Source organism: Ostrea edulis, chromosome 2 (assembly GCF_947568905.1).
Source record: "Ostrea edulis chromosome 2, xbOstEdul1.1, whole genome shotgun sequence".
NCBI lineage: Eukaryota > Metazoa > Mollusca > Bivalvia > Ostreida > Ostreidae > Ostrea > Ostrea edulis.
The window spans coordinates 70,220,875-70,238,528 of record NC_079165.1 but is presented as its reverse complement, the minus strand read 5'-3'; the positions used below and the strand labels follow the sequence as shown (position 1 = coordinate 70,238,528).

General features: G+C 34.5%; 1 protein-coding gene across 1 annotated transcript in view; it reads right to left on the bottom strand.

The window, feature by feature from the left end:
• Window positions 1–245: 245 nt before the first annotated feature.
• The window catches only part of LOC125680035 (low-density lipoprotein receptor-related protein 2-like), a 28,588-nt gene continuing 11,179 nt past the window's right edge, over window positions 246–17,654 (bottom strand). The window contains exons 4-22 of the mRNA XM_056157124.1: window positions 16,243–16,390; window positions 14,702–14,815; window positions 13,593–13,841; window positions 12,676–12,835; window positions 11,700–11,840; window positions 10,796–10,913; window positions 8,421–8,568; window positions 8,019–8,138; window positions 7,630–7,866; window positions 7,235–7,415; window positions 6,711–6,841; window positions 6,272–6,428; window positions 5,517–5,638; window positions 4,946–5,077; window positions 4,564–4,740; window positions 4,138–4,329; window positions 2,853–3,062; window positions 2,521–2,668; window positions 246–707 (exon numbers count right to left, since the gene is read on the bottom strand). Coding sequence (XP_056013099.1) covers window positions 566–707; window positions 2,521–2,668; window positions 2,853–3,062; window positions 4,138–4,329; window positions 4,564–4,740; window positions 4,946–5,077; window positions 5,517–5,638; window positions 6,272–6,428; window positions 6,711–6,841; window positions 7,235–7,415; window positions 7,630–7,866; window positions 8,019–8,138; window positions 8,421–8,568; window positions 10,796–10,913; window positions 11,700–11,840; window positions 12,676–12,835; window positions 13,593–13,841; window positions 14,702–14,815; window positions 16,243–16,390 — 3,027 coding nt within the window. The 3' untranslated portion in view covers window positions 246–565. The remainder of the gene's footprint in view (window positions 708–2,520; window positions 2,669–2,852; window positions 3,063–4,137; window positions 4,330–4,563; window positions 4,741–4,945; window positions 5,078–5,516; window positions 5,639–6,271; window positions 6,429–6,710; window positions 6,842–7,234; window positions 7,416–7,629; window positions 7,867–8,018; window positions 8,139–8,420; window positions 8,569–10,795; window positions 10,914–11,699; window positions 11,841–12,675; window positions 12,836–13,592; window positions 13,842–14,701; window positions 14,816–16,242; window positions 16,391–17,654) is intronic.

Here is a 17,654-nt window from a genome sequence, read left to right as displayed (position 1 = left end):
CTCTTTTTTTCCTGAAAAGACAGCTTACGATGTAATATGTTTATGAATGTATTTTGTTTTCCTCGCCTTTGGTTATATAAATGTTGGTGAAACATCATTACCTACCTGCTCTTTGTCACAGCTACCTTTGAACACAAAAGTTCGAGGCTTGACGATGCGCGAGTTTTAATCATGTATGGCACAGTGCATGCAATTACAAATAGAATAAAGTTGTATATGTACAACATAAATAAGCAACACATACGTATCAGTGCATTCATCTTTATTTATTAACAAGAAATAGGCTATTAAGCATGGGGAAAATGCAGGGTGATTCTAGATCTAATAGTACAAATACTTAGTGAAAAATTATACAATATTTACAAACTCAAATATGTAACCAGACCGTAACAAGGATGAGCCTTAAGCAATTGCATTAAAATAACAATGAGTATTGTCTTTTGACTCATTCTTATTCTTTATATAAAATATTCTATTATGGCTGTTTTAAAAGTCCTTAGTGTAGACTTTCAATTAAAAGTAAGTATATATATAAGAATTATAACAGATCTAAAGGTCCTTAGTGTCATATGTCGCTCATTTGAGCATAATGATTATTTTCTGTGCTACTTCCGGTGTCAGCCGATAGGTTGACTATTCCCTTCTGAGGCTCACAATAAACATTGGTATCATTTTGCTGAGATTCATATCGGCCAACTACACTTCTTCTACAAATATAAAAAGTATATTCTATACAAGCAAGAAACACAATCGGAAAAATAACAGTAAAATGTCTTTCTTTGTTGTTTCATCGGATGATGAAGGTAGCAATCATTGCAGAAAAAATTGTACGCGAGTTATGCATTTTTCTGCAATGCTAACTACCTTCCTCACCCGATGAAACAACAAAGAAAACATTTTATTGTTTTAAAAGCAATACTAGTTTGCAAATGTCAATGACATCTACATCGGATCTTAAGAGTTTTTTCAGTTTTCGGTCATTATTTTTGCAAATCTTAGGTTTTTGCCCCTAAACTCGAAACGGTCTCCCTGTCAGCAATCTGATTTAGTTAAAAGATTACAAACTTTCATAAAATAATTGTTTTAAAACGTCCATATAATTTATATAGGATCTGAAGAAGGTTTCCATTTTCATAGATATTTAAAAAACAAAATCAATTTATAGCCCCAAAACTCGTAAATGCCCCCACATATTTATGTCAAACAACTTTATAGATAATCAAAGGGTTGCGTACGTTCCCAAAATACTTTATTGCAAATGTCAAGGACATATATATCGGATCGAAAGAGCTTTCCCAGTTTTCGGCTATTATTTTTACAAATTTCATGTTTTAACCCCAAAACTCTTAAACATCCCCACGTAGAAATGTAAAACAACCTTATCTATAATCAAGGGACTATGTACTTACAAAAAATACTTGTTTGTAAATATCCCTAATTGGTCGGTCCCCTATTACCTTTACTAGCCCATGGTCTAACATAGAGTAAGAAACAACTTAGGAAGTTAGCTCCTCAGCTTATGATTACAACTGCGCTTGTTCAATATTGATCCCATTGGTGCAAACATATTACACATTTATTGCTGAACCCTATTCTATTGAAAAGTTTTGTGTCAATTCAAATTTTGAAAGGGTTTGGCAGGGACTATATTTTGTGGCGGAAGGATTCATTAATCAAAAAGTTTTAATTCTGCATGATATCACAGTTTCTGTTCCATCCAATGTATCGTCTATTTTTATACTCCTATACATGTATTTCAGTTTTATGATTTATGATACAGGTAGTTGAGACTTGGAACTAGTTTAACTGTTGTAATTTATTAACTTGATTGATATATTTTTCCAAACAGAACACCGATTCTTAAAAAAGTTTAAATTAATTTACTCGAAATTTTGTATAAAAATTCAGTATTTTCGCCAACAATTCAAAAATTTGATCTCCAACCCCCACTGTTTGAAGTTGCATTTTAAAATATAAGACCAGACCTTGAAAATTATGTAAAATTTTAGAAATTGACATTACTCCTAATATTTCCTTTTAAACTATTAATTTTGATATCATGAAGTTTTTCGTATATCAAGTGCAAAAAGGTCATTATTCATTTCCATTACTAGTATTAATTATTTTTTTATCTGTAGTGTTAGAAGACATGATTATGTATCTATTTTATGTAATGATTAATTTGTGTTGCCTATGGTTGTGTTGACACCAACAGAAAAATCAAGTTTAATTGAATAAATTCTAAGTGCAAAAAGGTCATGTTTAGAACACTATAGCTCAATAACAAGCGTTGCGACCCCAGTTTTTCTTTTTAATTTCCTAATTCTCCTTCAATGTAGAAATAAAAAATACACTTCCCAAAAAATTGACATTACTCCAAATCTCAGGTGCGAATCTCTTTAAAGATTCAGACTGGCCTAAATTTCAGATGAGTGATAACAATTTGAAATTTTGGGTATATGAAATTAAACAAACATCTTGCATGTACCGTTCTTTGATATAATAAAATTAGAACCTTACTTTCGTCGACGATAAAAAAAGAAAACAACTAGAGCGGCAATCAGCACCACTCCGAAAACAGCAGCTAGTGCAGCAGCGATGGTTGTGAAAGGTGTGTTCGATTTCTTCTTTTCTTGAGAGAGTCTGAAACTTTTTATCCCCGAAGTATCTATAAGAGTTAATGTTGAACAAAAAGTAATAAGTAAGTCATTGTGAATTTGTGTAATATTTTTCCTACAATGAAACCAGAAAAATTTACCGCTAAGAAATGATAATGCCCCCTCCCCCAAATAATATCCTAACCACAGCAAAGCGATATACCGTCAATTGATATGAAAATAACTTTACATTACCTGTACATAAGGGGATGTTATTCATATTCCATTTTCCGTTTGGTAAACATACAAGGTCTGTAATATCTTCGTCTTTTTTAGAGAAACCTTCCTTGCAGGTGAATGAACAAATTTTGTCTGGCAATCTGCTACAATCACGGTTTAGTTCAACATTTGGAAGGTCTTCATTCCGACACTGAACAATTGATGGTGTTGTTTCTATCGTGTCAACTATAAATGCGAGGAAATGAAAATACAGTCTTTAAATTTTATACATCCTGTTCTGTTGAAATGTAGAGATGAATATGTAAGTAAATGTTCTGTTTAAACATGAAAACCGAACACATTGTATGTATACACATGGGGTTGCGGTGAAGTCCCATGTAGAAGCATAAAGCACACAGCCAAAAGTTCCAAACACATTTGAGTAAAAACAAACAATGTATCCCCTCGCTGCTGTGTTTTAAGGAATGTTTTATTTTGTTTGACTGTTTGTTTTACGCCCCATCGCTAATTTTTCTCTTGTATTGAGAAGTCACTATACATGTAGTTATAGGCGAAGGGCTACAAATTTAGACATATGCTTAGTGCTCAGGGCCGTAGCAATGAGGACTCATTATTATGCCAACGCCTGTCGCAACACGGGGCCTCCGTTTTTAAGGTCATTTCCGTATGACCCGTGATTCTAAATTTTAAATACCGAGTGCATCACTACCTATTTTAACGTCTTAGGTTTCACGCAGTCATGCCACGAGCGAGGCTCGAACTCCCAACCTCTCGGTTACGAAGTGAACGCTCTACTACTGACCAACCGTGACATGTCCCTGCAGCAATTGATTTGAAAATATATCCATGGGTTACAGATTAAGTTTAAGTTTGTGATTTCGAATGAGTTGTGGACCTTGAACTTAGTCATTTTTCGAGATTTTACAGTTTTCTGGACCTTTTAGAGCTATCCCTGCAGCTATTGATATGAAATTTTAGACGTGAACTTACATGTATCTCAGCGGGTTGCATTTCAAGTGCGAGTTTGGGTTTCGACAGAGTTATGGAGTCTGAACAAACAATGCCAAAAAGCGGAGACGTTTTGGAATGCTTTCCATCACAATTATAGATGTTTCTAGTTAAGGTGTTTGCGACTTGGAATGCTTTACATGTACATAACACCGACATACAATGCTACGGTTCGTTGTAGTGTTAAATCTGTCCTGTTCCAATGGTATAGTGGATGGTGCTTTGCAATTCCCTTGTCAATCTATTGAACTTCAGTTTCATTAATACGCTAGCTGTTTTGGTGTTTACTCACCGTGAACATCAAATTGTCTGCACACTTCAAAAGAATTATAGTTCCACTTTTGCGTCGACAGACACTTGATTTTCTGTATATCTGGATTTTTCTGATATCCATTATTACAAGCATATTCACATTCATTCCCGATAGTCGGTTGGCAGTCATTCAACAAATGATGAATTGGGTGGAAGATAACACATCTTTTTGCTGTAAAGAAAATAAGTATTGACAAAGTACAGTATGAATATGTTTCTTATTTGTGACAAGCTTCTATTGTCTTTGGAATGTGCAAAATGTACGGATATGTATTACATGTATGTGTTGTAGATGTATGGGATATTCCATTTAAATTGGTTTGCTGAAATACTAAGTGTATCTGTATCATGTTATTACGATTGCTCATTTAGTTTGAAAACTTATCGAACAGTAGCAAATCATTACCCTGGCATAGAAATTCTGGGGGAATCGACCACTCTCCCTCTCTCCCGCAGGGAACAGAGGGATAAGCTTTATTTGGTAGGTAATTCCCTTTACAATAGTAAGTGCAGTTTTCCGTGGGTAATCTATGACAGCTAGACGACCAAAAACCGTGTGGCAAACGTTCAGGACATGGAGAACCTGTTGAATGAAATATTTCTTCCTGTATGACATCCAACCGCTATTCTTCATGCATCTACTTAATGTATTGAAATGGGAATATAAATCCATCTTTTATATTTATAGCTTTCGAATGCACTAACTTCACAGGTATAATGATAATATATGAATATTGCTTCTTCTAACTTCACACGTATAATGATAATATATGAAGATTGCTTCTTGCCTCCGCTGACTTCACACGTTTTACCATCTGCCAGCAAATTCACGTTTTCTTCGCAAGCGCAGGTGTGCCCATTTGGTGTAGGGAGACAGAAAGTACTACAATCTCCGTTGTTAACTAGGCATGCAAAGCTTTCTGTAAAACAGAATTTTACCTCATGTGAAAATTGTAAGAAACAGTTTAATGGTCCTACAGGATGAGATGCCTTTGAGACATGAAATAAATTGATTTTGAGATGAAGCGGACGTTAAAACATTAACTAGTTTACTTTTTGATATGCTAAAACATTAATATCAATTATTAATATTTGCCTTTCGAGTTTTAGATAAAAAATAAAATACAATCTTTTTCAACATGTTGAGCAGTTTAAATTGATATGAAACACACTTAGAATTAAACTCAGTTATCTGTTATAAGAGGGGTGTTTCTCCTTATTATTGTAAATAGCAACACAGAAATACCTTAAATATTAGTCTGAGGCTACTTAATCATGATAATGGTATTTTCATGTACAATTTCCTTGCTTTTCAATATACATAGGTACACGTATTGTGCAACTTTATAACTAAATTACTTGGCTGACTATTCCCAGGATCGATTTCAATGGAATCTAGTCGTCCTAATTCAGGAACATCCGGCATCCAGTCCACCAGACTGCCCGTTCCATTACTGTGTAACAGCACCTTTGATACCTTTCTGCAAATTAGTATAGATCGTGAAAATATGCTCTCTCCCATTGATCATACGTGATTAATGAATAGGATGATTTCATGAACGAATAAAAAGAAGTAAAGTTTCTTGAAATGGAAGTAAACGAAAAGTGGAGATATACTACAACGGAACATGTTCAAATATAGTTCTGTGTGTATACTAATGTTAGCGAATCTAAAACGGAAAGTGTTCAAATAAAGTATCATATGGGTACTTATTTTAGCATATATCTAAAACGGAAAACGTTCAAATAAAGTACCGTATGGGTACTTAATTTAGCGTATATCTAAAACGGAAAATGTTCAAATAAAGTACCGTATATGTACTTATTTTAACGTATCTAAAATTTGGCCCGTTCGGAGCTGATGCATTATTTGGGGGTAATCATAATTTAGTGCTTCTTCTATGTATGAGAATATTTTAACGCACCAATGAATTAGCGCTCTTATTCATCGCCAAAACTGCTAAAATATGAAACTAGCTAAAATAAGAACCGTACAGTAATAGCGAAATAATCTTTTCTGATACCATAAATTTATATATATGAAGTAATATGATATAATTAGTATTATTATGTTATTAACAATGGTTATAGTATCCTAACCCGTCATGTCTTACTGAGTATTCCATGCAGTATAATACAGGTATGACCCAAACAAGTCGATGTCCACCAGCTGCTGGTTAAGAACTTTGAGAACCTCTTTCCTGTTTAAACCATGTATGTCTACCGACTCTATTTTATCCGTGTGACCATCCGCCCAGTATAATCTGTTTTCTGTTTTAAACAGTGTAAGTACATGTATATATATACACCAATACATTGGATTGCTAATTTCAGGTTTAATAAATGAAGGTCAGTATTCCCTATGAAAATTGTAAATTGTTGGTTAAATTTAAATAGTTTCCTCTCTCTCTCTCTCTCTCTCTCTCTCTCTATATATATATATATATATATATATATATATATATATATATTTATATATATATAATTCTTTTCATTAAGGTTGAAAGTGAAAAGGTGAATTACAATGCTGAATTTAATTTCCAAACCCAATACCTTTAAAATCTATGACGAGACCATTAGGCCACACAACGTCCTTGGAAAGTAGAACTCTTTGTGAAGACCCATCCATGAATGCACGCCCAATGTGTGGACTATTTTTGTTGTGATCCGTCCAGAACATGTACCTTGATATCAAATAGACAACATTTTAATTGATGTTTAATTAAAAAATACATAATGCTCCATCAATCCTATGACAGGTCCTAAGATATTCTTTCATTCCTTTGGGGTGTAATTTCGAACACATTCGTTGGCTAGAGGCCTCCAACACAAATTGAGCCTCAATAACATATAATGATACATACAATATCAGTAGATATGTTTAAGAGAAATAAAAGGGAACTAACGACATGATTATTAGTTTTACAGACATACAAATCATATACTACTGTGTCTTGCTTTATGAGAATCGATGTAAGGGTGAGATGATTCTGAAAATCGTTAGACATATTGTGTATAACACTCATCCAGCGGAGGGATGGACTTCTATCGTTAGACATATTATGTATAACACTCACCCAGCGGAGGGATGGACTGCTATAGCACGGGGGGTTCCTAGCTGGGATATCAGTTTTTTATGAACTGTTCGATGTGGATGAAGGACTCCCACATAACTTTCATAAATATCATTCGCAACAGCAGTGAAGTATATATGGCCAGTTGTGTAATCCATTGCAATTCTATCGGGATATATATCACCTACAAGAAAACAGACTCTTGATGGAGACTTGGATATTTGGATATATGGGAGATAATGAAATCAGTTTGTGTTAACGTCTTAATAAATTCATTTCAAGTACTTGCAATTTTTATCACTATGTATGGAAGTTCATACGCCTGTTCAAAGATAATGACTACTTTCATCACTTTGCATGCATTTGTATATTGTGTGATATTTTTCGTTTGTAGTAACCTGCTTCCATTAGGACTGTAGTGTTCTCCCCTTTAAGTGTAGCTTGCTTTATTTGACTTCCCCTACTCTCTATCTCTACCCAGTATATAAGCTTGGTTTTTCTGTTATATAAAACACAGGCAGGCTTTGTGACCGCAGGAAAATCAAGGGCAGTAATCCCTCCATCGGACAACGCCGCTTGATAAAGTCGTCCGTGTGTGTGATCAGCTATTATCAGAAATTCGTCCTTCAGAGTATCTGAAACATTAGTGTAGATTTAAATTACGTACTGGAAAACAGTGTCAAAACATCCAAAATGACGTAATTTTAAATACCGACAGTACAGGAAAAATATTAAAGAAACCATACACGGAAAAGGTTTAAGGTTACTGCTTTCCTCCATTTATTACCTGAGGAACAGTTTCTTAGGTCCTTGTTTAGTCGGAATCCAAAATCGCATTTGCAAGTAACTTCTGATGCAGAGGGTAAACAGACCTGTTCACATCCTCCGTTCATAATCTCACAAGGTCCTGATAACAAAAAGAAGCACAAGATGAAATCCTAGGAAAATTCATCTTGGTGTTGCGTGTGAAGAATAGCGACTCTTGGACTTTAATTTGTTTGTTATTTGTCCGCCCGTCTGTTACACGCTAGAACTTTTTAACCGTACGAAATAGGTTTTGATATTTATATGTACAGTGTAGCCTATATATTCCTTGCGCAAGAGTCAATTTCATGAGTAATAATGCTGTCTTGCTGGCATGAAATAATTTTTTACATGAAATATGTCACAAAATAAATGATAAAAATACCTCTCTCGTATCGCTGTAAATCAGGGTCGTATATTGCCATTCCTGTTAATGTGCCATAGTGACTAGTATCAATTTTAACCTCTGCGGATTTTCGGAAAATGCTGCCCGTCATCATGAAAGACTTCCCATGTGTCCATAGAGCATGGTCCTACGAAAGATAACTCTAATCTATCACTAAGCCATGGGAAGCAACTGGAACTCGTCACTGTCGCCGAGGAGAAAAAGAACTTGTTTATGTATAACAGTTCAGTAAATAAGTATTTTATCATACTGAATCTGTATTTTAAAAATATGCATCAATAGATCAGAATCACTATTTGTAAATCGTTGAACAGTCACTGATGCCACGAACAAGTTCTGGTAACCAAATTTCAAGACTACATGTTTTCGCCGTAGAAAAATAGATTTGTAACAGATGATATTCTGGTGTTGAATATTACACAATATGCATTGATCATTGATATCTAAGGCTTTAGACTTTAGTGGTTTACTGATAAACAGGTTCTGTATGATGGTGAGAGTATGATCGATTGATTGTATATTGTTTTAAGTCCCGAACGCTCGAGAATATTTTACTAATATTGAGACGTCACCATTGCCATTGAAGGGCTGCGAAAAAGCCTATGTTTGGCGCTTACGGCCTTTGAGCAGGGAGGGATCTTTATCGTGCCACAAGGGGAATCGGTTTTTGCGGTCTCATCTGAGGGACCGCCCCATTTAGTCCCCTCTTACGACAAGCAAGGGGGTACTGAGGACTTATTTTAACCCGGATCCCCACGGGATGTGAGAGTATGAAAAGGTGAAGAAAATGAACAATGATTAATATCATAATCCCTATAAAGAATTGAGAGCAGGCCAAACCGCTCCCAGCTGGAAACACCGGAAGTGGGTCCAGGTGTCTAGGAGGAGTAAGCATCCCGCAGTGATGTCTTGGTTAGGTAAAAGTAGTTTGAAAATCCGTACAAAAAGAATGACCTAACAATTTGCACGAGATAATTTTGATGCAAAACATGAAATCAGACACTTTGATTTTATTCATTGTAGACTATTTCAACGAAAACACAGGAACAGTAATACCGGTATGGTATCTTTTATTTAAAAATGGAAACGGAAGAAACAATATTAAATACACACTTTACAGACAATATTTTTAAATTTTTACTATATCACTTGTGGCTTTCAACACTTATACATATAAATGTATGAAATATCATTCAAACACGTACATACACTAATGCAAAGGGGAATCTTTAGATGCACTATAACAAATAATTATACCATCTGAAGAAAAAATATTAAAACGACACTTAGAAATACAGGTGTTTCGAAATTAATGTGTGCTTAATATACATGTATATGCCCAATAAATGAAAAGGAAAGAAAGTATAATTTTTCAAACACATTAAAAAGGTTCATCAGAGGATTTTACCTCGTGTATGTGCTTTTCATGGGTTTTAATCCAGGTTTCTATGGCATGTCAAACGTTGCAATATTTGATCTTTTCCATTTGTATTGTATAATTTTCCTTTTGTATTCTATATTTTGCATTGAATAAAAATGGAAAATTGTACAAAACAAATGGAAAATTATAAAATACAAATGGAAATTATACAATGCAAATGAAAAATTATACAATGCAAATGGAAAATATAGAATACAAATAGAAAATTATACAATACAAATGGAAAAGATAAAATATTGCAACGTTTGACATGCCATAGGTTTCAGATCTACTTAGGGTGTTTATGTAGTAATTTGCATTTCAGAAGCTGGATTGACATATAAAATGTTGAAGTGCCATATTGGTATATAAATGAAGAAAACGTGAATATTGTTAGATTTTGAGTTTCCAAGGATAGCAGAAACCAAAGTTGTGTGTGTGTGTGTGTGTGTGTGTGTAGGGGCGGGTGAGTATATTTAATACAGAGTAACGCCTCTTTTTATACACATATATAGTTTTTATACGCCCGTCTTTAGACGGGACATATTGTGGTACAACGATGTATGTACGTTCGTCCGTTCGGGATTAAATCAAGTGACAGTCACGTGTCCAGTTCAACTTCCAGAAGTAACATCATCTGTGGACTTATCTGTGTAAAGCTGTGTATTTTGTTGTTACAATACCGTGTCATGTTTCGCGATTTAGTTTTAGAGAAATAAAACTATCAAACACCTCTTAATAATTCCTAAATATCTTCGTTGTTTTACGTTCTTTCAAACCTAAATTCAGACAGTTGCGTATGAATTTATGTACGTCATGTTGGAATTCCCCTCATGTGCGTGGGGATATTCATAGCCGCATAGTCAGATAACGCTTCGACCTATTGTGCTATTGTCTGAAGTTTCAAGTGCATATCGAGATTGTAGGACCTCACCTTATATACAAGAAGCTCTACTCCGAAGAACAACACCGAGATTGAATTTAGGTGTGATGTCAAATCGGAACCGTCAGTCTTACAACTGTGGATGCTGTCCCAATTAATCCAAAACAATCTGTAAAGCAACAAAACCAGGTTAAAACAATCTGTAAAGCAACAAAACCAGGTTAAAACAATCTGTAAAGCAACAAAACCAGGTTAAAACAATCTGTAATGCAACAAAACCAGGTTAAAACAATCTGTAATGCAACAAAACCAGGTTAAAACAATCTGTAAAGCAACAAAGCAAAAATCCAAAACAATTTGTAAAGCAACAAAACAAGGTCCTCTTCACCTTAAAGGATTAATGTACAGATTAGCTTAAAGGTGATTACGCAATAAAAATAAGTCAACTTGTAGTAAAACATTCATGAACAAGAATAAGACATGTCGGATATTAGATTTGTCTACAATAAATATTTTTGAAAGAACAAAACACGCGTACTTGGTTTAATGGACTTCATATTACTTCCTTTAGAGATCTTGACTTATACAGACCAGGAACTTGTAAATTACTAAAGTTTCCACTGAACGAGCTGGTTGAATATTTGATTGACATTTAGGTGTAGAAGATGTTAAGACTGTTTAATCAGGCGACACAACAGTTATGACTGTATGACTCTTATCCGTACATCAAAGATGCGTCTTGTCACAATTAATAAAACGACTCCAGGTGCGATATGTATATTTCACAGAAAGACATGGATCTTGGCGTTTAGTACTGAATTATAGCTAATATGAAAGAAATAAATATTTCAAATGAAGTAATTCATCGTTTGTTGTTTGGAGTTGCAATGCATTTGGTGCGAGTCGAAATGGGATGAAATGAATCTTGTTTCATTGTGCTTATGCTTTCACTCACCGATTTTTCTCTATTTGGTAAAACAGTCCGGTCGGTTTTTTAAGAGAGTCGCTGTTAACAATCACCTTTTCAGAACTTCCATCAATGCTTCCGGTTTTTATTGTATAGTTATTCCCCCTGCCTTCAATCCAGTAAAGTTCTCTGTAATATCGAAAACTCTGAATGACATATCATAACATTCATATACTGACATACTCCCACCCACCCGTAGAGGTAGAAACAGGGGAGATATACGTAATACATTTATTAGATGATCAGGAATTTTTATGCTCTCCGATTAATCAAGATGATCTTTTTTATGTGTACGTCGGTCGCAGTGAGTTCACCTCAACTTTGGGAGGATTATTCGGGATTTCCCTATTGACCAACCATAGGTTTGCTGACAATTTTATCAACCAATTTTGTCATATTCAATGCCATTAATACCTTAACAAACATTACTAGTTATGGCCAAATGAATATTAACTACAATGTAAAAATTGAAACTATATTTTATTACTATTGCAGTTTCTAGGTTTTGACTAGAAACATTGTTACATGTATAATGTAATAAAATGCATAATGTGCTCTATATGTTAAAGAAATAAATAAAATCTTCAAACTGATTTAAAATTCCTGATCATTTATTAAAGCAATTTTGACTTTTGATTCGGGGTTATACGTACCCTGTCATTGGCCTTGGTCAACCAATACCTGACCAGGTATATGTATGTATAGTCACGTGTAGACCTCTGACATCAAAAGTCAATAATCGTAAGATAATTACATTGTGGCAATATTTATATATCCAAGAAGATGAGATGAATTTCAAATACAAAAATGTAATTTTTAATTCAATAATGATAAATCCGTGGTGTTTCTGGAAACCTATTCCTTAATTTCAACTTTCGTTAATGTTTAAAAAAAAACCACATTTCGTTGATGTGAAAATTCTTTTAGCAACTACTGTGCACCAATTCCATGTTCTATGTCTGACCTGTTCAACGGATTGACTTTGACATAGGAAGGATTCTCTAAATCACTGTACAGCTCTGTGTGCGCCCATTTCGTTAAGGAAAAGACGTGTATGGCTCCTTTTTGGAGACTATTGGATGTACTCCACACTAGATTTTCGTCAAGCCAATCGTAGGTCAAACCTGACAAGGAGAGGTGTTAAATTGAGTCACGTGTATGCAGTTAATCTGGAGGTTTTTACATCGTTTTGATACACGGGCAGTTAGTTCATATTTTATTTGTTAACAGGTCGAATGCACCACAAGAATTTGCGAATATGTTATGGCCATATATAATGTAAAAAAAAAATTGATGACATTTGCCGTTAAAGAAAGAATGTTCTATGGCATTTTGTATAAACATTAATAGAGCATGTTTGTATTGTAGCAGGCTCGTAGCCTACTATACCTAGTTTGACAATGAACAGATACATATTCTCATTTTCATGTAAAGTTAGTTAGTTCAAAGCAAGACCCCCTTCGCCCGAACTTTATGTATAGCAGTAGTGATTGGTAGTGAAAACGTAAGCTTAAACAGCTAACTAAGTGAAAATAGTGAAAAGGAGCAACGCATGCCTCCCCCCTCCTACCCTCGACTTAGCATTAAAACGTTTGGGCAAAATCACTTCGTTGAGGTCTTTTGTTTTGTTTGCTTCTTAAGAACATTCAGACATTTGTGAAGCTTACTTATCCCCCCACCAATCCTTTGATTTGAAAAGCGATGGAACATGTCCGAATTGCCTGTGTATATAGATAGGGAACATTCATTTTGTTTTCCCTGCTCAAACATTAACTGCAAAGTTTAGATTTCATACTACATGTTTTATGAATCTTTGATAACCTTAGACTCATACCTATCTTACAATACCATCTACAATGTAACTTTGATTATGAATCTAACCTGTAACATTTGGAGTTGCTTCATAAATTGTTGTGCTGATGTTGAAGATCATAGAATATTGCATTACTACATTGAGTTCCGAATCAACATAAAAGAGCCACTGGTTTGCTATATCCACGGCCATGTACTTAATACCACTGAGATTGGCGGCATGGCAAAACATGTCTTCCTTCAATGCAGTTATGTGACGTATATCCATATTGCAAATGTGAGTAGCGTTGGCTAAAAGGAGACCTTTTTGTAGGTTTTCTGCAAATTCAAGACATAAATCAAATTATGGCAATCAAGGATTTCTTTTTCATTTTTTTTATCTTACATTTATGTATACCATTCGGTGTTTAATTTATCACAGTAAGTACATGTTTACACATGTAAAATGTAAGTGAAACATTTCATGAATAATTGATAATATATATTGTTTAGTACATTTAAATGTAGTAGTTGTAGTCCACCTAAGAAGTATACATTGGGGAAATAATCAACAGAACGGCTTTAATTGTTTATTTGTAAGATTCTGGAAGGTTTGATAATATAATATGCTTTTGATTTAGAACATCCTTACAGAGAGATATAAACTATCCTAAATCTATCATTCTTTCCTTTCCTTCATGTTTTAATTTTATTTTTATTATTTTTTTTTTTTGAAATTTGTTTATTGAAAATATAAGAATTTCATCTCCAAGATTGATACGAAATAGGTTACACATTTTATTGTGTGTGTGTGTTTTTTGGTTTTTTTTTCATAGACCACAGGCAAATGTATATATGTTTTATGGACTTCATATCCTGATCTCTATTCTCTCTAACTAGAGAAGCATTATTACACGGATCGGTAGGTAACTTATTTCTATACAAGCATGGGGCATATTAACATCGGGTATCTTTTTGTAGAAAGTATTACCAGGTAGATTTACATCTATACCTATAAGGCTTTGTCGAATATTAGAATACTCTTGAACATTTTGTAATAATTAACTTTATTTCAAACTGTACGATTCTTAGGAGGATTCCAGTCGAAAAGACGAAATGTGTGTCAATATGTATTGGTATTGCTTATATATATATATATATATATATATATATATATATGTAATTGTGGTGCCCATTACCGTCTACACAAGCTTTATTGTCGGTTGCCAGCGTATATCCCTCTTTGCAAACACATTTAGGACCACTCGGCATGTGAACACATATGTGGCTACATCCAAAATCTGGACACTCCTCTGTAAAATATGCCAAGAAACATCTGTTAGTACATGTTCCTGTGAAATGATTTCATGAATCTTACACCTGCATGTATAACGCCGCCACTCTCGGGGAAACTCATCGCTGTTCCGAAGTTCATTAATGGTCAATCTTGGTGCTGTTACATGCAGTTTGCAGTGATACGTGTACATGAAATGTCGGGTTATGTTGAATTATCTATACATCCATACATGCCAATCATTAATTCACGGGAGTGAAAGGCACCTGGATTCTTAAAAATGTCTGTTAATTTGTTCAAAACAAGCAATTTGTTTATTCTGCGATCCAAAACGTTATTTTACTGATTCTTAATTAAACAGTAATGGGATTTTAAATCCTGATGAAAAGTGGATTGATGGTTGGAACTAGAAAGTACGAAAAATTGGTTGAAAGCCATATTAAAAAGTAATTTCAGCCGGTTTCAATGATTTGAAAGATAGGTATTCGACACGAATTATATTATTGAGTTGTGGTTCCTTTTCTAAAAAGCACAAAGTTGTTTTGATAAAACAAAATCAGTCAATATCTATCAATTATTTGTGTGTATGGTCAATGATTAGTTTACCCCTCTTCTGTGTGGTTGGAAGGACCGAAGAACTTATTCTTGTGAAGAAAGATCAATGTTTTTCTCGTATTGTAGGTGAAGTGCCAGAAACTTAGACATACATCACGCTTAGGGCCGTATCAATGCTTACATATCGTTTCGACAACTTTTAGGTTTTTTGGGGTCTTGAAAATTAAATGTATTATTATCCTATGTATACCCAGACTTTTTTGAACCCCTATTGTGACTTCTTCGTGACCAAAGGGACAGCGATTTCAACATACATAAAACACTATTCTCCTTCTGGAGTAGTAGCCAGTCGAACAAATTCGAAAGTTAACATTTCGTGCTAGAGACAGAAAGATGATGGATATAGCTCACTTCCGGTTGCGGCTCAGTGCTTAGAGTGTTCGACTCGTCACCAGAAGGTCGTAAGTTTGAGTTCAGTTCATACCTTGGACGCATCAAACCTTAGGCATTGAAATACAAAAATCTATGGAGTGACTGCTCTTAGTCAAACGCTAGGCATTTAGAAGTGAGCGTCTCAAGTCTCTCGGATGATAGTATAAACACCGAGATCCTGTGTCACAACAGGTGTGGCACGATAAAGAACCTTCAACTATCCGTCCCTGTGTGCCATGCAGACGCTTTGGTGTAAATTTGTGGCATTTCACGTACACTTGATGACCTCTCAAAATGAGAGAATTTTCCAAGGGACGGAAATCAAACTAAGAAACAAAACAAAATGGTGAGCTAACAAAATAAACTTAACAATTATCATACATTTCCAGCAGATAATAAACTTAACAATTACATGTATCATACATTTCCAGCAGATTATATGTACTTGTATGTGCATACTAGAGACAGGGAGGTCACTTGTCGGGTCCCATATTTCGGCTCCCACAGGTGTCCCATCATCCACCACAACAATAAGATTAATGTTGCCTGTTCTCTTATTTAACTTGGTCACGGTATTGCTGGTAAATGACGCCACATATACAAATTCCTGAAAAGACAGAAGTTTTTATGAATCTGCGGACATTTATGCAGTTACATTCACCTTATGAAACACAAATTCTATTACATGTAAAAAAAAAAAAAAAAATTGCGTTTACATTTAGAAATAAATGCACAGGCACCGAAGGGAATTTCACAACAATACAAACTCAAAAGAAACATTTTTATTGAAATACTGCAGTTGTCTTGATTTACCGTAAGCTAATAAATTAGCAAAGAATGTTTCAGATTACTATGACTACATGTTACACCTTTTGAGCTTTATCAATGATAATACTGACTACTGACCCCCTGGAGCATTCACAAATACATTGTAAATTTAATTAGGAGATGTGTTTCCGTAAGTCTAATCACATTTTAGTGTATAGCATTGCTAGTTAATCACATTTGAAATTTTAGCAAAGACAGCACACAGTCCGAAGAGGAATCTGTAGATATCAGATCGAGATCACCATGACGCAAGTGAACTGACAATTCTCTGAAATTAAGGGGGGAAATATATTGCTAAGTAATGAATCTTTTAATGAATCTGTATTCCGTGTCAAAGGTTAAGGTCACTCGGATTATCAGATTACTGTTATCTAGAATTCTGTTTACACATTCTACCAGTAATACTGAAAGCAATTCCTACATGTATATGTAGCTTCGAACTAAATTGAATTATGTTAATCCTAGCTCCAGCTCTGACCATTGTGATTGTAATCAATCTATAAACGTCACACAGATCCTAACCTATCACTAATTTACTCTAAAATGAATCAATAACATCGTAGACTGATTCCTTAGCCTAGTCATCGTTTACCCTAACTTTACTTTTACCATGACAACCATAATCCCAAACCTTTAAATCAAGTCGAATTTAATTCACACCTGAAGTGATTTCAACATACACCGTGAATACATATGTACATTGTGGAGATCTTTCACTTCTAATGCTAATATCTTAGCGAAGGACGATCATTGCCTCTAAGCTCTACTTCAATTCATTTTTATTCACTCAAAACCAGATCACTGGTACATGAGGTACAAACAAATATATACATATGGATATGTTTCAACCGGAGATCGATCACGAAGCGAAACACTTAATGACATCGATAATCTAATTTACGATATCAAAGGATTATAGAATACATTACATGGCAGAAAGTGTAAATGATCTGGATAGATGGATGAACAGCGATGTCGACAATACTGATACGTAAGAGCTTGTTCTGCGTATAGTCAGTTTTTAAATCGAGGCAAGCTACTAA